At 35.2% G+C, this 23839-nt stretch overlaps 1 protein-coding gene across 4 annotated transcripts in view; it reads right to left on the bottom strand.

Annotated features, from left to right (window-relative positions):
- Positions 1–10974: 10974 nt before the first annotated feature.
- The window catches only part of tio (zinc finger domain-containing protein tiptop), a 717631-nt gene continuing 704766 nt past the window's right edge, over positions 10975–23839 (bottom strand). For 2 of the 4 annotated variants that reach the window (XM_085957596.1, XM_085957597.1), the window contains one exon: positions 10975–15670. In XM_085957596.1, the coding sequence (XP_085813722.1) occupies positions 12358–15670 (3313 nt within the window). In that variant the 3' untranslated portion in view covers positions 10975–12357. Of the gene's footprint in view, positions 15671–19559; positions 19746–23839 lie in introns of those variants that run through there. The other 2 variants (XM_085957598.1, XM_085957599.1) reach the window with 2 other exon arrangements.

Raw genomic sequence — 23839 nt, 5'->3', positions numbered from 1 at the left:
CATAGGTAAAAAATATTCTTCTATTTGCAAAATACCTATCTAAAACTATGTATGATTTAATGGGATAATTTAAAATATTTTAAAGATAGACGAGTGTTTTGGTTAACTCAGGGTTTAATTAAATTTTAAAATCTAACCAACAGTATCTGCTATTTGTTTGTGAATTGTTCGTTGAATAAAAGAAATAGTTAATTAAAATTATTAGCATGTTCAAATAAGTTACAACATAAAATATTGGAATGATCCATGACGTCGGTTAGTAATTAAAGCAATGACATTAATATGGACGATGCATCTGAAAAAAAAATGACACTCACTTTTTTGTCGGGTCTGCCGAATAGCATAATCTGTTCTAACGCCATTACAATAAAGGTGATATTGCTATAAATTCCCGATGCTTATTGTCGGGTCTGCTGAATGGTTCGATTCGAACGGGTTCGCTCAAATGAACATTGACACTAGAAACACTCTTCTAACGCCATTACAATAAAGGTGATATTGCTATAAATTCCCGATGCGTGATATCGCATAATGGAAATTGCGTGACGTCTACTTGCGGCTATATGCGAATTTACTTGCTAGCTACTGTATTGAGTGCGTTGTCCATTAATAATGTCATTGAATTAAAATAATAAATACTTTAATTTAGAATACAAAAACCGATCGCCTACCGTAACTCAATTTGGAGAGCGCTTATGAGCAGATATTAAAAAGGCCAATAGTTAAAATTTGTCGCAATTAAGCATGTCAGTCGCAGTATAGTGGTAATGTACAGTGCGCCATACCCAAGAGACGCAGGTTCGATTCCTGCCAGGTGTCTTACTTTTTTCGAAAAATATTTTTTCTATTGGCTATGTTTTCAGAATTATGCATGTTCGAAAACAAATAGGTTTGACTGACAAAGTTACAGTTGCACTATTTATTTAGGATGTTAATAGCCTACCTCCACCCTTCGCCACTGGATTATAGTATCTACTATTCATAGACATAATATATTATGAAGATTCTTTATAAAATTATATAATAATATACCTACTATTGTATTAAATATTTGTTTTTGGTGCTATTTTGGTTTATTTTATAAAAAATGAATTTCTTTTATGGCATGATATCGTTCGTCATATCAAAATATCAAATAGAAATAATATATAGCCCTGCATCACGGAAAAGGTTGAAAATCATCGCGATGGAAAACGACATGCGATGTATCATCACAGGCCGTCCATCAACAAGTGTCCGGTGTCCAGGGCCAAAGGAGGCAAAAGTGGGAAATCGGGGGGACAACTGAGATAGCGTCCCCATCCGTCACTGTCCACGGCGCGTCCGCGGAGTGATATTTTGAAAAATCGACCCGCGAAATTTGAATTGCAAAAATGAGTGTTTTTGCGTCCTGCGCGGAGTGGATTTATGGAGGCGTATTTACGGTGACACTGATGCATTGGGGTTGCGTCTCTTTTTCACTACACCCGGCGACCATCTCTGACGTTTTGATTGAAGCGTCATATCTGAGGGACTAGGGACGCATCTGAGGCCGAGGGTATGAGCTGGTTAGTTCAGACTAAGTAGATACAGTCCAATCCTTTTTCTTGAATTTGATTCCTAACCATCTTTAACCTTTTCAATACCGGCAAAAAATAAATAGAAAACCCTCCCACACCGGCATGATTTCAGAAAAATCTTTCATTACATAGTGTTGTACTAAAATGCTTACAAAAGATATATTTATGGAGACATTGGAATAAAACTCAGATTTTTTGACAATGCAATCAATATTTATTTATTGTGTGGTATTTTTGCCAGCATGATCCTTTGTGAAGACGCACATTGCATTCTTGACAAAGGTATCTGGTCTCTCCTCGCCTCTTATGTGCAGCACATACTTGGCAGACTCGCGATGGATACTGTTTTTTTGCAATCTGTGGAATGACCTTCAGAGTATGTCTGGATATTATTCCAGAAAATCTATTATTGCCGGTGAATTCATTTAATTCGGGATTCGGAGCATCCGAACTGTCTCCAATTGTCTCCAACTCTCGCCAACTGTCTCCAACTGTCTGCAACTATCTCCAACTGTCGCCAACTGTCTTCAACTCTCGCCAAATGTCTCCAACTGACTAAAACTGTCTTCAACTGTCTCCAACTCTCGTCAACTGTCTCCAACTGTCTTCAACTCTCTCCAACTTTTGTCACCTGTCTCCAACTGTCCCCAACTCTCGCCAACTGTATCCAAATGTTTTCAACTGTCTTCAAATGTCTCCAACTGTCTAAAACTGTTTCCAACTATCTTCAACTGTCTCCAACTGTCCCCAACTCTCGCCAACTGTCTCCAAATGTTTCCAACTGTCTTCAACTGTCTCCAACTCTCGTCAACTGTCTTTAACTCTCGCCAACTGTCTACAACTATCTCCAACTGTCTGCAACTGTCTCCAACTCTCGCCAACTGTCTTCAACTGTCCCAACTCTCGCCAACTGTATCCAAATGTTTCCAACTGTCTGCAATTGTCTAAAACTGTCTCCAACTCTCGTCAACTGTCTCCAACTCTTGCCAACTGTCTCCGACTGTACCCAACTGTCTTTAACTCTCGCCAACTATCTCCAACTGTCTCCAACTCTCGCCAACTGTCTTCAACTGTCCCCAACTCTAGCCAACTGTATCCAAATGTTTTCAACTGTCTTCAACTGTCTGCAATTGTCTAAAACTGTCTCCAACTGTCTTCAACTCTCGTCAACTGTCTCCAACTCTTGCCAACTGTCTCCGACTGTCCCCAACTCTCGCCAACTGTCTCCGACTGTCTGCAACTGTCTCCAACTGTCTTCAACTGTCTCCAACTGTCCCCAACTCTCGCCAACTATCTCCAAATGTTTCCAACTGTCTTCAACTGTCTCCAATTGTCTAAAACTGTCTCCAGCTGTCTTCAACTCTCGTCAACTGTCTCCAACTCACTTCAACTGTCTCCAACTCTTGCCAACTGTCTCCAACTGTCCCCAACTGTCGCCAGCTGTCTCCAACTGTCCCCAACTGTCGCCAGCTGTCTCCAACTTTCGCCAACTGTCTCCAATATCTCCGATTCGGAATTTTCCGTATTTTTCAGAAAACAAAATTTTTCGAAAAATTCTATAGATAGCTGAAAATATTAAATTAATTACGGCCAGGAACAAAACCGGAAATTTCCGGGTCCGGTATTAAAAGGAATAAACATTAATCACGGAAATTTCCGGGTCCGGTATGATAAGGGTTAAGTATCAAAATAAATAATATACATATTGCCTATGTTTTGAATTATTTTATCATCTACCTACATTCTACAAGATTCGATATATTATTATGAGGCTCATTTTTAAATAAAAGATTAGTTCACAAATCAATATTTGTGGTAAAACGATTTTTGAAGTTATCCTTCTTTTGGCGCGTTTAGGAAATCAGATCAGAGTATATTTTTGGCGTGTGACATGTAACACATAATTTATTTTTTTACACGAAAAAAACGCACTCGATTGGATTCGAACCACTTTTGTTATTCCGTTGCCTAGGCAGCGAATTTATTATTGTCGGTCATTTTCAATTCCTTACGTAAACAAACTATTAAACGTCAGAGTGACAGTTGGTACTTTAAAAATAAAAATAACGAGTAAACATTATGTAATTTAGTAATATAGTGTATAGAAATAAACCAACGACGTTCCAATAAGCGGTCCTTTTTCTTGAGTGTGTGATTTAACAAGATAATTCAAAGTCAAAGAATCTAGTTTATCACAAGTTTTGTTTTTGTTTTGTCACGCCAAAGAAGTAGGTATTACTTCTAAGTCCACCATTAGGTATTTTTGACTTTTTTGTGAATTGCTGAAGAACTTCTGCTTTCTAACATTTCTGCATTATCAAAATGTGGAATTTATTAATTTTAAATATTCTATACTCGAAGTAATATAAACTTTCACCCTTGTGACTGTGTATTTGAGAAAACAAAAAGCTATTTTTCTTCTATTCATCTATTATGGACTTGGCTGATTTTGAAATCTAGCGACACATTTGATATTGTAAAAAGCGTGAATATTCAGTTGTAATACAATATGATATCGTTGAGATTTTGATGAGAAGTATTAACCCTTTCTATATTTACTTCCTTAGCCAGCATACAATTCAGTACTTTTTAGGTTATCAATGAGGAAGCTCGTGTGACCTCACCGTATTGTCTTGCCCGGCTTGTCGAAAGAATGAGAAAAATAGGATGTGTGAAACTTAGGCGTAATTTACTTTTACCGTCGCGCAGTAGGCTCTTTGCACAGTATGAGAACGCTCAAAAGAAGACTAAAACTTATCATTTTCAAGATGAATAATAAATTGAATAGATATTTATATGTTATGGAGAAAGACAACTGTTCTTTAATTTGCAACGCCTCACAATCCTCAGTCGACGTAAGACGGTTACTTAAGCTGAAGAATGACAATAAGGGAATAATTTGATAGGTTACTGCCAATTTTGATACTGGACCGTAGATCGAAGATCACAGCCTACTTGACGCTAGACCTTCCAAGTATTGTAGTCTAAGTGGTATTATTATTTTCTTAAATAAGGGCCTTCACAGAGTGGAGGTTTGTATTACCATATATTGTTTTTTTTACGTGAAACGGATGTCAGCCACTTGATCAATCTATTAGGTCCATACTCATACACAAATTGAAAAACAATACGTGTAGGTACTTGCCAGACTCAGAATTCGAGCCTGGGACCCACGACGCTATAGGTATAGGCCAACGCCCATGAATGGGTTAAAACCCATTCAATGCGGACCAGTTAATAACTATTTAATTACCACATGTAATTAACATGCTAATAGTATCTAATGGCCATCTCATAGCAACGCACCGTGGGTGTTATGAAGGAATGTAGATACCTACCCGCGAAAAGTACCTACTAGGTAAAGTAACTGTGGAATTCAGTGGCGCCTGCTAGATTTTATTAATACCGTCCCCACACGCAGCCTTTAAAAACCAATAATAAAATATTATATATATTTTGTTGAAACCATTTTTTTGTGTAAGCGCCTGACATATTTGTATTAGGTTATTCAACCATCCCGCCGATAAATTTGCAACTAATTAACGACATAAAGAATTAAACATACACTTGGTTGCCTTTTTTTAAAGATACAACAGTTGTTTTGTTTGGAGACTCCACAGACAAGAGCTGCCATGGACGATTATTCGGTGGACTGCATCAGCGGTGACAAGAGAGGAAGGCGGACGAATGAGTTCCTGATGCTAATCGGCTGCGACGCCCGTCAAACTACCTACAAAGACGTTGCTCATCTACTATAGCAGAAGGCAATGCCTCGTCTCGTCGAAATTTAGCACTATAAAATGATAATAAAAGCCACAGCATTTGGACTACCACTAATCTAAGTTATAAACACATGATTTTTTTAAATACTTACTTGGTATACTACGATTTGGTGATTTCACAACATTATTAGTGTGTATTACACAGTGGCGTCCCGTGGGGGTAGGCAGATTGAGCGTCACTTGGGGGCGGCAGTTTCTCGAAGGGTGGCAAATCGAGGAGAATCATTTGGTATATATATAAATAGCTACGTAAGCTGAGTACCTACTTAATAACGAAGATATCTTTCCTTTTACAAAATCAGCTCAATGGTTGGAAACAAAATGTATTGAATAACATAAAAGGTTTTTAACACTACTGTATTTTTTTGTCGGGCTTGCGATGTCTAGTTTACTTCCGTTGCCCTTCGATGTCCTTGGTGACCAGAAACGACACGAGCAGGGATGATAAAAAATATTGTATAAAAAATAGGGCGACATTATGGCCCTGCGCAGGGGCAGAATTTTGTCTAGGGACGTCATTGGTATTACATAAAGTGGAAAAGCACAAAAAAATATTTGGAAAATCCTAATAAATTTCTTGTACCAAGTGTGATTCTAAAACACTTATGTCGTTAATTGCCAGGCGAAGGCTGGTCACTAAGCTATCAGTCAAAGAATAAGAAGTGTGTTCGAAACCCACATAGGTTTTTTTTCATAAAAGCTTATTTTTACGGTTGTTACAAATTATGTAAGAATAATAATTATTACGAGTATAATAATAAAAAAGTGATTGTGCCAATTGAAAGTAACGCGATACCAACGCCTAAATGAGTCGCCAGGCACTGCCAGAAGAATGTCTGAGGCATTGACAAGTTTGAAGGCTCTCTTGTAGTTTATTTAAATTAGGATGTTAGTACTAATCGAAAGCCATCACTGCTTTAAAAAGTTGTCATGATAGATAGTAGAAAGTATTCATTCTTTAATTCACCGCCTCTAAGCAACGCGTGGTCTGCCAACCCCCACGTTATACCACTCTTTGGACTTTTACTCGGTGTGTGCGCCCCTAAATAATTAAATATTAATTTAACTGAAATTACACTTTCAGCTGCCAAATACTTTAAAATAGTTGATTCTTGTCAGTTTAAGGGAAGCCATAGGCAAACAATTTTTTTAAATATCCGATATACTGGATTATTTGTTAGGATCGGTTAAGTTAAGTTAAGTTAGGATATTTAAGGTTAAGTTTTCATTCTTAAATTCACGAATTTTGCTAAAATCGGCTATGAAAATTGGCGCGGTTCCCGTCTGGCTTCCCATATACCGACTTGTACCAAATAGTTACACATTAATACCTATCTAAGATTATGCATTAATCAAATACAACTTTCAGTGACGTCCCTAGACAAAATGCCGCCCCTAGGCAAGACCAAAATGCCGCCCCATTTTTTGTCATCCTTGAATGATTCGAATATCAAAGTTGTCTGTTGTATGGATACAATATTAGGAAAATATAATTACCACTAATCTAATTTTATTTAAATGCCATCTCTGCTTCAATAGACAATATTGCGAGTCTACGGTATCAGATGGATTTAAAAATACACCTGATAACATCAAAAACTCGCGAGTGACTGGCAAAAATATCTTTGGATATATTTAAAATTAGGTAAGTATGTACCTACCTATTTATAATTCAAATATAATTCGCAAATTTGCACTTGTCATTGCTGGTCATCAATGACGTTACGTCCAAGGAAAACGGAAGTAAACTCGACATCGCGTACCTGACAAAAAAGTCAGTCAAAAAACAGTCTTGTTAAACCTTTTATGTTAATTAATACATTTTGTTTCCAACCAGTGAGTTGATTTTTTCAATGGAAAGATTTCCGTTTTTACTAAGTTTTGGTAGCTATTTCTACGTATACCTAATGATTCTCCTCAATTTGCCGCCCCCAAGCGACGCTCAATCAGCCTACCCCCACGGGACGTCACTGACAACTTTATACCTATTACGTTACGTTTAAGGAAATGTTGTGGAATAATCGTGAAAAGAAATGATGCTTTATCTATTTTATGATTGCAGAAATGTACCTATCTATTTTGTATTTTAAAATAGGAAGATACATATAAGAAACATATTCTGTTGGCAAATTATCTAGTCGTCCTCATGTAGTAGGTACCTACCAATACTCTTCACACTTCACACGATACTGTGCAGTTGTTTTTTTTCTCGCTATGGAAAATTAAATGTTTCATTCTTGTATATTATAATATTTCAACTTCACGAATTGATCGCTAGATGTCACTGCGCGTCAATTAAACGCAATAATAAATGCGAGAACAGGTGTGTAAGCGATATATTATTTTTTTTATTTTTTGACACAAAAGGTGAGTCGGTGTAAATACTAAACTAGCAAAATACTGTCAGTTGCCAAGACTTATTAGTACGTAGTTTTCCTTCATTAGAGCTTCTTTTAAGTTAATAAACAGATGACTTTCGTCACTGTTCTGGCAGAAGACACTAATTCGAAAAAATTACATATTGAGTTAGTTATACCAAAATGTTCCTTATTTCAAACTTGACCGTCTGGAAACCTTCTCAGTAATTAAACAGTCTTTATTTTAAAGTCATCCTTTTTACGATCACTTAATAAACTCACATGATATACCATTATTTCAAACATTTTAACAACTTCAAAGTCAAATTACTCAAAACTAGTATTCTCCAGTTAGTGTGTTCTGCCAGAACAGAGACGTTATATACCTACATTAGTCAAAGTTATAATAATCTACTTACATTTCAGTAGATACATAATATTATCAATTATATATTATTAATTATTGTACTTATGTATAAATTCTGGGTGTAGGTACACACTTTTCATCGTCCTTAATATCATAAAAGACCTATATCTACCTACTTTATTTTATTAGGTAGGTATGTCATTTGTGCGTGACTTATTAACTGTACCTATTTTTTTTATAAGTAATACTTACGTATAATATTTTCCAACTGGTTTTCCGTCGTACAGCAGTTGTTTTCAGCGCCACAATAATTCTACCATACCTACATTACTTAGTATAAGTCAGTGGTTTCCAAACTTTGTGTTACTATGCATCCCTTTAAAAAAAACTAATCTTGGCGCGTCCCCAGCTTTATTTCATTAAATAATAATACACCTTTTTAAAAAGTCAATAATGTAGTAATACAAAAATGAAAAAAAATATAAAAATAAACAAGGTTTTACTACTTATATTATATTCATTTTTAAATTAATTTGTTTTTCATTCGACGAATGTGCTTGTTTATTAGCACAATCAATTTTAATAGTAGTCAATTCAAAATCATCATCGTTCATTGACAAATGGATTCTTTCATTGGCCCCACATCCTGAAGCGGGCCCCAAGGCCAGGATTTTTCAACCACATATTTAAAATATTTAACAGCCCTGAAACAAAGTAGCGCCGCAGGCGACTTTTTTTACTATTAATAAAATAATGTTAAAAGTGCATTAGCAAACTAACCAAGAACTCAGGAAATAGATTTTGGTTTGCTTCAATATACTTATCTGGCGTAGAAATCATTTAAAAGTGGAGACATGGCGAACTAATTTTTTTTGTAATTTTGATTTTCAAAGCTCCATTTTTTATGAATGCCTTCACTTTGTCTTTTTAAATCAGTGAATGCATTAGTGTCCATGCATTGATTTATTCACTCAGTTTTTTTTTTAATTTCAGCCAAATAGAGAAGTTTAACACCCAAATTATCGTTCCTAAACAATTTTGCCGCAAATTTCAACATTATGATTTGAATATTTCATTTCACGAGATAGCCAGCGCGCTTCACAATAGTATATAAGTGAGGTATTATAAAATTAGTTTCCATATTTTCAGACAGGTTTGCAAACATTTTATAGGACTGTTTTTTTGTATAGTTTATAACTAGCGGCCGCTTTATAAACTATGCATTTGCAAACTGAAAAATTGTGGCTACATTAATTGTGTTAACTTTTCGCGCCTCCCAGTTTGGAAATCGCTGGTATAAGTCATTATTGGTCAAAGTCGGTTTGTGCCATCTACGTTTACTACTGCAACAGAAAATCCCAAAGTTGTACCTATGAGGTAATAATACGTAGGTACTCGTAGAACAGATTAGAGAAGACCTACTTTCTGTATTTGATTTTTTTAATTGGAATAATTTTACTAATAATTAATAAAAAATAATCTTAATTTATATAGTTTACTCTCTCCTGAAAAATAATCTTTCTTGACATAGGTATGTCAAGATATCTTGGCCGCCCTTTATGTGGTAAAAAAATAAATAACTCACCATTGTGATCTTTGTTGAAATTTAATGTGTGATTCTCGTTATTGCCAAAATATAATATGGTCTTTATATTTTATGATTTATTGAGATTATATTCCGATGAATCCAATTAGTTTTTAGTATTTCCAGATAATTTTATTCAGTATACCTATAGGTCGATATGCATTTTTGGCATATATGTATCTAGACTAGGTCAGATTTATGACATTTCATATAGGGTTACCTACGTTTAAAGAAAATGTAACACTGATTTCTATTATTTTTGACATTTCATGATAATTTTATTGTTATTACATTTTATTCTGTTTATTATTTATGTTTACCATATAACTAGGCTACTTGTGTAGTTTAGTATGACTTCTCATGTGTAGGTTTAAAAAACGTAGGACTTCCATTCCTATTCTTGATAGCTATCAATGTTTATTATGACAATTGTGTATAATGTATTTATTGGCATACTTATTGTTGCAACTTGGCCACATGTAAAGTTAAGTATGAATATAGGCATTTAATTCTTTTGTTATGAAAGATGGTTTGAGAAGTTAGGCTGCAGACACACGGCATTGCAGTGGATGTGCGTAGACGTGTGTCGACGCAGGCTCTTCTTTGATTCCAATTGTTAGAATTTGTTTTATCCAATTGGTGATTCTAAACGGATGCAATTGAAATCAAAAAAGACCTGCGTCGATGCACGTCTACTGCAATGCCGTGTGTCCGCGCCTTAAGCAGTGCAAAATTGTATGCACATAGACACTCAGTATGATACCTACTTAGGTACTTACTTACTTTGGGTATTCCGTGTTTTATGTGACACCTAGGTTAAAGCCCTTATTCCCTACTTCTCTTGTAAGATGTCTGTAGTCTTTAGTATTGATTGAGATCTTATATGATCCCGACTGGTACCTATTCATTTTGAGGTAAATGACACATGTGTACAAAAGAGGAGAAAAATACAGTAAATAAAAGACAATATTTATATTTTTAACATACATATTCTTTTGAGCTTTTAATTGCATTTTTAATATACAACAAAATATTAAATAAGATAATTTGGTAAAATCAATAATAATAATAATTATAATTATCAAGAATGAGCAAAATCGTCTTGATCAGAACTAGCGTATACATCATGTTTTGTTTTTCAATAATTAATTGTTGTTTTTGTGGATTTTTTTTTATTAATTTATCGTTTAATTAATATTTTATAGGATAGTAATATAATTGTTATTCTCAGATAAAATACAATATTTTTCAATTAAAAATTCTTTTGGAAGAATTGTAGATTATGTGGGGATACGTATACGAATGTTTGTTTTTCTTTCACTATTATTTTATGCTTATTGTGGTATACTGAGTACTTTTTTATTTCAATAAATATCATGTTATATAAGGAAATAAGTATACTCGTTTAAACTTATCAATTATTACTTAATATTTACAAATAAGGTTCATTATTACATTATCGGCATCTCGCGGGAGAAAAATACTTCAGAAGCATTATCGAGTCTTGTAAAAGTTTAATCAATTGACTAATAAACGCCTACGGATAAGAAATTATAATATACTTACATTACTACGTACGGATTTCTGTATATTCAAAAAGGGCTATACATAAAAAAATAACAATCTAAAATAAACATTGTTTATAATAATTAATAAATGAGATTTCTTGTAAATATGACTAATCACAAAACTAGCGAGAAGGCATTCGAACCTTTTAAAAGTAAGTACTGACGCCAAAAAATACGCGAAAACTCGCGTCACATTAAAAAAAATAAGCGATCATAAATTACCGCCAAATATTGCCAAAAATTACACTTCCAAAATCTTAATTTATGTTTTTTTTTGATTAATATATAGAACCAGAATAATAATTTTGACTATTAATTTTAACACGTATACTCGCTAAGTATTAATCCGATCCGACGCGGTTCAATTGATTTCAATAGTCTCTGGTGACGTCACAGGGATAGGGCAGGGGAACCGCGCGGTCGGATTCAAGAGAGGGCTACCTAAATAACTATTCTATCTAAAAGACGGCATAGTACAAATGCAATGGAATCACCGAACAGGCGTGACTCTAAAGATTAACAATACAAATAAATATTTAAAACACTTCAGATAAGTACGTTTTCAAAATGGCATCAAGACTGCGAATCAAAATCATAACAATAATTATTTATGAACATAAAATTATTATAATAAATTAATCCACCGGATCACCTTAGAAGGTGTACATCATTCGGAGATTGTCTCATTAATGAAATGAATTGACCTATTATTAAATTTGTCACAGAGACTAGCTGATATTGCCCAAGTCTTCCTTCGATAAACTCATTCAAAAGTTTATTTTTATAATAAAGCTTCATAAACAAAAAATGCCGTTCAACTTAAGCCTACGACTAAATTAAGTTTCCTGAACATTCACACGGAAGTACAATGTCAATCGTTATACACAAGAATTATTAGCCTAAAGCTTACGGGACTACGGCGTACTCGGATATAAGTTGTCTGTAGCGAGATATGGTAGCATCACATGAGCGGGCTGCCCGACTAACTAAGGCTATCGTTATGTACACATGTACAGCAGACAGGAATGAATGACGAATTTGATTCAATTCACCTCAAAACATAACTCGCGACTGTCGCGAAAGAGAAACTAAACATCTCTCAGTTCTCCTTAAAATATTCCTAATTGTATACAATATATTCACACGTACTTACTCGACAATTGTTTTGCGAGTTCTGTGTACTTTAGAAACTTTGAATGAGGACTCTCTTCAAAATCAGGAGGACGAGGAGGGCTCCTTGATCCGGGAGGCGCTGATCCTGACGGGCCTGAAGAGTTTCCAGGACCGCCGCCATTCTTGCCTGGAGGAGAGTTTGCCGGTCCGGAAGGCTGCTGATGAGTGGCTTTCACTGTCACTGGATCGGGAATAACTCCATCTTTCACAAAGTGCATTTTGGACAAGTGATGGCGATATGCTCCTTTAGAGATGAAAGGAGTATCACAAAAGGCACACTTCATGATGGAGTCAGCGGTGACGACTGCATCATTGCAAGCCCAACTGAATGCAAGGATAGCACCAGTGGCCGGGCCACCTGATGAGCCGGGTGAAGGCGCTGAGCTTCCGCTAGCGCCTGACTGTCCGCTTCGATGATTAGGATGATGGTTTTCAGTCTTATCGCATAGTTTCTGTAGTGCAGCAAGTGGATGACTACCACCTCGCTTTCCAGTTCCGGAACCCCCGCCATCAGTAGCACTACCCCCACCTCCACCTGATAAACTGTCAAACATGGAAGACAGCGCACCTAGGCTACCTGAGGGCTTTCTATCTGCCCCTGGAGTGCTTCTTGGCGTAACTGACCGGTCACTGGCAGGACTGGCACTATTACGAGATGGACTACGTTGCGGTAGTCCACTTTGAGGACTAGGACGAGGCCTAGGACTAGCACTGCTATCTCGCCTCTTGATTAAATTTGCTGGCAGATGAGATTCTTCTTGATCGACTACGTGTCGACTTTCTGGACGAACAGATCGATCGTCGTCATCGTCAATTTCCTTTTTTATATGAATTGATCCTTTTGTGAGATTCATTCCTTCATCCCTATCATCTTCATCTGGCATTTCTTTCTTTATTCGTACTTCGGCACTCTGGGGTCTTTCATCATGAGCGTTCATCCTTTCAGAAAGAGGTGTCTGCCCTCTCTTCGTATCTGGTGTAGTCCGCGGAGTCATATGATAGGATGGTGGATCCATTTTTCGATCTGGCGTCAAAGATTCTACTCGACTACTACCTCTTTCAGACATTGAGCTAGATTCACTTCCGCTCCTTTCCCGACGGGCAAAATTTTGAACTTGAACTTGCTGATGATGGTGATAATTTCTTAAAATATTCATAGTTTGCGCGTCTACAAGTGGTTTTGTATAATCCACGCTTTCGTCTATACCCAAACGTTTTAAAATGCTTGATCCTATTGGGGCATGAGAGGGTGCTCCAGGAATTCCTGGTAAAGATCCGTGCCGTGATCGGGAGTCGAAGCTTTTTTCAATTAGTTGTTCTATGGCATTTAAAACTGACGGAGAGGAACTTTTTTCAGCACCTGCGCCACTGTCTTTTGGATTCGGTGACAGATCCGTGGCAGAAGATGGCGATCTATGGTGACGAGATCCAGGAGATGGCATGTCGTCATTGATACTTTTTCTACCTTCTCTATTCGTAGGTGTTAAATGACCAACCATCATTGGATTATCTGGAGGTAGTATATTGTTGGACATCAACGCATTTTTGAGAAGATTCCGTTGACTATTGGAAATGGGACCTCCCACACATTGTCGTATGTGTTCCACAAATACAGCAGTTTCTATTTTATCGCCACATTTTTCACAGGTGATACGGCTACTCGCACTCATATCTCGCATCGGCTTGACAGAGCCCATATTGGCTCCATCACCGTTTTTGAATTCGTGTTGAGCGCGCTCTAACTCTAAAAGTTTTCTAACGGGTAGAGATTTTTTCCTTTTTTCTCTTGTTTGTCTCCGCCGACCACCACTTTCTGTGATTGATCGCATAATGTGTTCTTTATAGTGAGAATTTTTCACCATATGGTTGCTTAGTTCTTTTAGAGAACTGAAAGCTTGATCACAGACTTTACAAGTAAGTACAGCGCTTACATGACTACTCGTTCCTGTAACAGGTGCGCCAGGAGGAGTGGCTCCAGGAGGACCAGTTGTTCCTTTGGTTTCATCGGAAGATTTCCAAGATATAATCTGCTCTTGAGAAATAATATTGGTATAATGCTGTGTTTGCTGCATATGGCTTGTCATTTCAGCAAGGGATCTAAAAGACTGGCCGCACCACATGCATTTTAAAATCTGTCTCGTTTGCTCAGCGCCTTTACCTAACCAGACGTCTTGACCACGTACTAGTTTTCGTGGAAGAGGCATAGTTTCCTTGATCAATAAATTGAGATCATTCTGACTTGGTTTTCCTGGACCACCAGATGATGATGTATTCATAGACGAAGCAGAAGGCGAAGAAGTCGGAGGTTGCAATGGCGGTGGAGGGAGATTAGGGATTTGCGATGGAGGGACGGGGACATTTACTCCACAATGTTTGGCCTCTTTCATATGAATGGTCATATCGGCAAGAGTAGGGAAACTTTTCTTGCACCAGACACATTTCAAAACATCCTTCGCTTGCTCTGCTCCTTTGTTGAGCCAGTGAGACTGCCAAGCGCTATGTCTTCCAGCCGCTGTCCCTGGAAGATTTGTACCGAGAGCTGCATTTTGTGCAACAGATCTAAATAGTTCTTCTCCTCCTAATCGGCTCAATTCGCTCATTTTTTCAAGAGCTTTCGTTGCATCATTAGGCGAAGGGCCCATGTGCTTTAATTTCCCATTCCATTCACCGGCATTATTATTTTTGGGCGAAAGGCTAGCTGCCGCAACGGCTGCAGCAAAATAAGGCAGGTGAGAGGCCACAGGAGAAGTCCATGGTGAAACGGCCGTCTTATAATCCAGAGGACGAGAACTCTTACGCGCAGATACAGGTGATGGTGAATCTTCTGGGCCTCGTTTTCTACTGGTGACAGATAAATCAAGAGGACTATTCTCAGAAGGCTTAGATAGGTTGACGACGTCGGTATCCATTTCTTCGTGTTTGACTTCACCTCGCTTTGTGCTGAAGTCAAGCACGTCAGCATCATCATGTGGCGATGAAGACGGTGACGGAGATTGAGGAAGACGCCCCGTTAGTAAGGGTAACAGCGGTGGGGGAGGAGATGAATTCGTTGGTCCTAGCATCGGTGAAACTGCAGCCAACGGGGAGACCATCAAGCGCTGGTGTGCTTGGTGGGCCGCTGCGGCGGCGGCGCCCAAGTAGGCGGCCATGGCTGCCGGTGGTGGTAGCGACCCCGGTAGTAGTGCGGCGAGTCCTCCCCGCCCGCTGTAAGCCGACTCGCTTGACGGACAGCGCGGCGCCCCTGATGAGTCACGTGACAAACATCGCGGACTCAATTCTCTGCAACAAATAGAGAAAAAATAATATTAGAAAATTTAATCGATTATTCAACGGTAGTCTGCCAAAGTGCGAAAGGCATTGTAATATTTTATTATTATAAGTATAAGATGACGTAACTATCCCTATTTAACGATTTAAATTAGATTAAATAGGAATATTGAAATAATATTTGTTTGTAATTCATAAAAATAATATATTTATCTATTACGATGATGCTATTGCATTATTCTGATCATTCTAGCCCAAACGAAGATTAACCTGTACGTGAACAATATTTTCCATTCACGACGTAATACAAAAAACATGAACATTTGTTTAAAAAAAAAATGTTTGTAAACAGATTTTATACAATGTTCATTTTGTCCACGTAGAAACGCCTGGACGTATTTCCTACATACCTACTGTAGAATCAATAAACTTAATGTAGGTACCCAATATTTAAGATGCATACCTATTGTTTGAGGTTTTAATATAACAAAAAAAAATGTAATTAACTATTTCTTTTATTCAACGAATAATTCACAAGATTTTAAGAATGTACCATTCTAATTATTGAACATACATAATTTTGAAAACACATATGAGAAAATACATATTATATTATAAACAATAGAAAAAATCATTTTTGAAAAAAGTAAGAAATAAGTAAGTTCCTGCCGGGTGTCTTACTTTTTTCAAAAATGATTTTTTCTATTGGTTATAATATATTTTCTCAGAAGTGTTTTCAATATAATGTATAAAAAAAATCTTATATCAATGTGGTTGCAGAAAATTTTGCAGGCATCCAATAGCTGATGTTTCATAGTAGATTTAATAATATCTACATATTTTAATTATCAATGACACGTTCTAAATATTATATACCTACTTAGTATATTATTTAGAATCCATTTTAATATTATTTTAAGTACCTACTTATATTACCGATTACTTATTGGTTATGGACCGCAATAGAAAAATATACTTAAGTATAGGAATTTATTTTCCAGGATTTGTGTTTTCTATTTTCTGGTTGCAGAATTACGGAACGACAGAGAAAAATTGTCTAGTGTAAGTCAACACGAACTATTCAAAATTCTTAAGGAGAACAATCTGCACTAATAAAATGTTATATGTGGTGCAACCAAGTTGTAGTTAATGCACAACCATTGTTTTGCACTAGGCAGTATATACCATATGGATTGTTATTACAACGTTTTTATTAGCTCGTATTCTTATTTGTCCGGTGGTTGTTTGCCCGGTACAAATCTTGCAAACGATTTTCAACTAACTTCCCGACTAGCTAGACATTTGAAACTTTTAGAATATATCAGAACACGATGCCAATGCATTCTTTTAATACTTTTCGCCATCTTTAAGTAGAATTGAATTCATTTTCAGTTAATTCTGTTTTGTATGAAAAGTTATTTCGGAAGAAATCCGTAATCCAATTCACTATTATTGGTTGCTAGGGGTCTGGGGTCCTAGCAACTAAATTATTAATATATACGTGCGTTGCTATGGAAATCAAAATGACAATTTAGTATTATTTCTATCAAGTACAATTTTTTTTTATCGTTTAAGCTAATCAAGTCAAGTTTATATGATTCAACAAAAAATTTAAAAACGTTGTATTTAAAAAGTTCTTTTTATCTTATAATCATTTTTTTCTTATATCGCAGTGAGTAGGAAATATCTTTTATTGAATAAGGTTGTGAATCTACCAGCGCGTGCAATAATTTTATTGTCCATATGCAATTTTATGTAGGTTGATAAATCTTCACAAGTTACGTCCGATGAGTTAATTACTTAAGTATTGAAATTATACCAGTCCGTACCTGGTTGATATTATCATTTACTAGTGAATACAGCTTTATTGCTAATATTAGGTACATATATGCAATAACTAGTAGGTAATGAGATTTATGTATGATGTGCCGGGATAATTGACCATCCAGATAACTGCAGAACAGATTTACATGCCTATTTAAAAAAAAATACCCTCTAACTGTGATTTTGACCAAAATTAATAATCACAATGACATATGAATACCTAAGTATTAATAATAAATGAATTGAACACTTAGTTAGATACACTGAAAATTGCATTTTAATAATACCTAATACGAATGTTAGAGCGACCCTTTTAGAATTTTGAATATATTATTATGCCGTCATAGACTGAGTTATATCCAAAAAACTTTTTCATATATCTATCCATTTTTTGAATAGAATAGAAAAAATACTGAAATGAAAGACCGGTTTTAAGAATTTAATTTGTGCTCAGTTGTACCTACCGTTAATCAATAATGTATCTACAAGTAGGTATGTAAGAAAAAATGTAGATAATATTAGATTAAACTAATTAATAACTTACTAAGGTATCAATTTATTATTATATTATATGCAGTGGCGATTATCTTTTAAGCAGATAACGCAATCCATTAATCAGAAAAATTAAAAGGGAGCCTTGAAACAGTTTAAATCACTCAACCAATTACTAAATTGTACAAAAATCTTGTACAAAAGATGTGTATTTTGTATTTGTGTATAAGAGACTAACCCAAAGCATATCAAAATCCCTTCAACTAACATCATACTAACCTACATGTAAACCACTAATATTTCTAGGTATCACTGTTAAAATTTAAAAAAAAAATACGTCAGTGCGTCGGGTCTCCACGTCCTTTAACTAATTATGTGATAGAAAACCTTATAAAACGCAAATAGAAATAGTTGCAACATTTATAAGTATCTATCCGTTGCATTTTCTACACAATATGACTTTTCATTTTAATCCCGTTGTGCAGACAGGTAGCTTCCACTATTGAAAAGGCACCAGAATAAAATAATCGAAATTATTCATTGTTATCGAATGAAGAAACATGTTTTAATTTAAACAGTATAAAATAGTATTACAATAAAAAATAAAATTGTACTGGCCCATCTTATAAGAACTAATAACAGATGGCGGTAGTATCAACAGACGATACAATTCGAGCATTTCTATCTAAGTCAAAATAACTTCTTTAGTAGCTTTCCAATAATATGTATTTAAACTTTTTAAAACTATATCATGAAATATTACTGAATAATGTTACATAAATTCTTTTACGGATTAAAAATAATAAATTAAAGGAATTTTAATGAAACATATACATACATAAAAGCGAATAATATTAACTTTTTAAAACTGTAAATATTATTTTTTGCAATAAAAGATAGGATAAAAATGTACCTAAGATTGTATCCTAATTGTTATGACAAATAGGATACAATACAATCAATCAGTATGTAAGCGCTTATTTGCCATATGCAATTTTATTCAACTCTTAACCCGACACGTAAAAAATAATACCAACTCTGGATTTAAATATGTTCAAATAAATATCTAGGATAAATCATAATAAGTATTTCATTATTATCTAGGTACCAATAATGATTTAAGTATCAGAATTTTTCTAATGTCTATTAAATTATCTACCTACTTACTAAAAAGCTTATCGTACCTTTGGTAGGCAGTAAAAAGAGTTAAGTATTATTATACTTAACTCATCATCGCAATATTTATTTCACTTAAGAATTTACATGACAGTATATTTTAATTTAAAGGTTTTCGAAGAAATATTTTACCGTTCGGCCGGTATATAATATTTAAATCCACTGCTTATTTACAGAATGAAACACTAGTTATAATATTGTTACTTTTTTGTACAAATAAAAATTTAACATGTCAAAACCTTTTTTGAAAGCTTATAAAAAACAACCGGAAGACTCAATCAAAACCAAATAAGAGCCGTCGCGACGTATGTAGTTATTCAGATAAACATAAACAAACACCTGTCAAAAGCTAAGAACCTGTTCAGAATTAGTTATCGGGTGAAAAAAAAGAATTATCAAAGTCGTGTACCTGTTTTTAACAGAGACGCTCTTCAACCGCCTGTCACATTCGACGATCATCCTGAAGAAATCAATTTTCTCCTCTTTCGTCGCGAACGACGCACACACGATGAAACAAAACTGTCGCGGAACAAAATCACAAAATTCTAACAAAGTTCTTCACACGTCCTGCCCCGGCGGCAGTTGCGCGTGGAATGAAGATTCAAACAAATTCCGCGTGTGATTTACGAGGATGAGGGAGACGGCTAGCGAGAAAACGACCGAGTTGGGCCGTGTGTTAGAAAGGAATGACAGGATAAACTCGGGACAGTGTGGCTTCGGGGGTGAAAAAGCTCTCGCGCAGGCCCATAGTGGAGGTTCTCTCCCTCGCACGAAGCGCAGTGCTCCTCTGATGTTTATTTATGGTTTGGACGCGCGTTAAGTCACAGACAAGAGACAAGAGACGAGGGAAGACGGAAAATCTTTTATGGCTATCGCGTTGTGTGTGTGTGCGTGCGCTATGATAAACTTTTTCGGTGACAATGATGATTGCCTGGGGCAATTCAGATCGACACGCGATACAAATGGAGACTTTTTTTGTTGCGTTGCACTTTATCGGCTGATACAACCTTCACCCTTTCTATATAAATTGCGGAAAGGAAAAATACTAGTGCCCAATAACACCTATCAGAAACTTGAATGTTCCAAAAAAAACTCCGTACGATAAAGAAGGGTCACAGGGCGACAGAAATAGTCAAAAGAATATAGGTATATTTGAGTCACCCTAACATAATAAGGGTAGGTATGTATTTACTTAGCTACTTATGTTGGTACCCACATACTTTAACATACCTACCTAGGTAGGTAGCTTTAAAAATAAAAATGGACTAGGTAATAAAATTCATCACAATACCTACTAAATATTGATAGCAGAGACGTACGGTAATTTTTACTTTTCGGGATGCAATAGAAAAAAATAACTTAAATATTATAAGTAGGTATAACAACTATTTACTAAATATTATCAAATTTTTCAAGGGTTTTTTTAACTTTAATCATGGTGTGTAGTAGGTATACTGTCCTTCTAATGAAGAAGGCAGTAACTCGCAAAATTTGTGAAATTGAGTTATGAATGCTATCCGTTAGGTAATTTTGAAAGCTATATATTCTGTTCACTTTAAAATCAGAATTATCACTAAAATACCGTTAAAACCCTTAGTGAAAAAATTGACATCTCGTCGCTATAGGATTTGTTTCCCGAATATCCATTTTTGTCGAAATCGACATTTTAATGCAGTTCATTTTCTTTTATCGAACTCTACCGAAATCATTTATAAAAACAATATATTTTTATCTAGGAACAGAGATATTTTTTTGAAAAACCCGAATACGCCATGTTAAGTTGCAATTACTCCGTGTTGTTCTCCCGAATGTCCAACTATTCGTACCTGAATATCCAAGTTAATTTCGGTCGAAATAAATCTCGGCTGAGTTTTTATTTCCCGAATATGACTTTTAGCCAATCAAACCGCGCTGACGCCGTGCATCTCGCTCCCACATTCACGCTGTCCAGCTCTAAAACAATCACGCCCACTTTCATATTTTTCGGCCGTACGGAGTGCTCTTTCAAATTTCGTCTTATTGATATTGTTTTTAAAGTTACTATTGTTTTAATAGTGAATTCATCAAATTTGAAGTGATCATTTATAGCTGATACATCACCAGTTCGCCCTGAACTTATAGTAAAGTTATGGAAATGAGTATTTTAACCTAAATAACTGCATTTTGTTTTGATAAATGACACAAAATCCCAACGGTTATATGAATTCTACAGTATGATCCGGCAACTACTATGACGTAAAAAATAATTATTATTTCAAATTATTATTAATCAAACATTGTTTGTCTTTATTTTACTTTTAATCTAGGTATTTCTATGAAAATAAAGGCGATGCTATTATTTATTTTTGAATGCGCTGATAGTTAATTTAATTTAATATGTATGTTAGTAACTATTTATTTGGTGAATATTATATACTTAGGATATTGGTACCTACCTTATATTAGCAGCCAATGGTAATTAATTTATAGACGCTATTATTTTGTGTTGTCATTCCAATAGTAAATATATAATATTTATTTGGTGGTTTGTAATAAGTTTAATTGTTAATTATAGAAATATATAGATATAATAATATACAGATATATATACATAGATTTTTTTTTTTGGAAAAAGTATTAATATAAAATTGTTAGCAAGTATGAGTAAGTACCATCATAAAATATTGGAGAAATCCGTGACGTCGGTTAGTAATTGAAGTAGTAGATATCTACTTTTATTTAATAAACAAAAACCGATCGCCGATAGTCGCTTGATTTTGAAGAATACTGATGAGCAGGTATTACAAGGCCAATAGTTAAAGTTTGTCGTCATAAGTATGTCACCTCGTAGCATAGTGGATAATTCGTGGACTGGGTCGTAAACCCAGGAGATGCAGGACGATTCCTGCCGGGTGTCTTACTTTTTTCAAAAAGATTTTTTCTATTGGTTATAATATATTTTCTCAGAAGTGATTTTCAAAATGATGTATGTTCAATATTTAGAGTGGTACATTCTTAAATCTTGTGAATTATTCGTTGAATAAATTACGAAAAAAACCGAAAAAAGCGAATGCCGCATGTTATTATTACCTACGAACTTGGGTTATTACGATCATTAGGTATTTAAATAGTAAAAGTAATCATTAACAATTATCGTGTAAATAAATATAACATTTGAGGTGCGTACTTTTTGACCACTCAGTAATCCGTGGGCCGTGCAGCAATACACTATGGTCTTAAGTCCCGAACGTCCTTGTTTTGTCCCGAATATCCATTATTCTGGGAGAGCGCTAAAAATTTCCCGAATATCCACAACGAGTACTTGTAAATAAAACGCATTTTCTGTGCATTTACTGATTTATACTAGTATATTATTCTTGGAATCTATTCTTAGATAATGTTGCAATCATACAGTGTAGAAAGAATGATTGATACATCTACTGATATTTCAATATACGTCAATGAAATTTGTTTTTCGTCTCCTGAAAAATTGACATTTGGTCTATTCGGGAAACAAATCCTATAGCGACGATCTTCTAAAATAATACATTTTTTTTAGCAAAAAGGCAGTAATTGCACCTATGCAGCTTCTGCCTGTTTATTATTGCTTTGTCTGTATTTTAACATCCTACTAATAAAAAATACCACCGTTTTTTATTAATTCACAGTAGGTACTTACTAAAGTTTGAGAAAAAACACATTATGTCATTTATCTCGAAAGTGTGTGAGAGTCAGTTACTGCCTTCTTCCTAAGAAAAGCAGTATAGTGTGGGAGCTTTCTGATATTCAAAACATATTATGTACACACATAATGTACATAGTCATTTCTCGAATACTAAATTTCTGTAGATGTACCTACCGCACTTACAGCATCTATAATTATGTACTGCACCCCACTGATTGATAGGTATCAACAATTTATTTATTTACTTATTTTATGGTTTGCACTAAAATGTAATTTACCTACCTACTAGAAGTTTTATTTGACAAAACAGTTTTCTATACTGACCTACATACTAGATATGTACCTGTACTATTGTCGTAATATTTGATGGAATCGTTATATTATGATTATCCAAAGACTTAACAGACAGTAGGGTTGGTTTTTTAGGGAAGTTTTTGCCGTGTCTATGTATAGCGTTACCTATATTACCGATTTTAAAGATTAAATGTGCTATATGTGTTACTAATGCTTATTGTTTATTTCCAATTGTCTAAAATTTAACAAACCTTTCATTAATACGCGAGGGATTGTAGTTTGAAAAATAGTTACCTACATTGGCATTTATTTTATAGGTATAACGGGGTTATATTATTATCAACACATTTTTAAAAATAACTATAAGTAGGTAGTACCTACTAGGTACTACCCAAAGCTTCGCTCGTAGGTCCTAATACTCATAAAGTGTGTAAAAATGTTGTTAATACTTACATACAGAGCTCGAAATGGAACGGAGCGCACCGGAGCGCCATTCCTGTTCGTGAAATCGGTAAAATTATCGCTCCATCTCGTGGAAAAATTAATTTGACCGTCTGAGCTAGATAGGCCATATAATATAAACACTTATTTTTATGAAATACGCATAAACTTTGATAACTATGTAGGTATTATTCTTCAGAAAACTGTCGAGCGCTCCGGTTAGTAAACTTTTCCATTTCGAGCGCTGCTTACATACCCTTAAGTATCCCTACTTATAAAAAAGAGCATAT

Source organism: Rhyacophila brunnea, unplaced genomic scaffold (assembly GCF_057557595.1).
Source record: "Rhyacophila brunnea isolate RB1 unplaced genomic scaffold, BYU_Rbru_1.0 scaffold_7, whole genome shotgun sequence".
Lineage (NCBI taxonomy): Eukaryota > Metazoa > Arthropoda > Insecta > Trichoptera > Rhyacophilidae > Rhyacophila > Rhyacophila brunnea.
The sequence above is the reverse complement of the archived record's forward strand: the minus strand, read 5'-3'. Positions and strand labels throughout refer to the sequence as shown.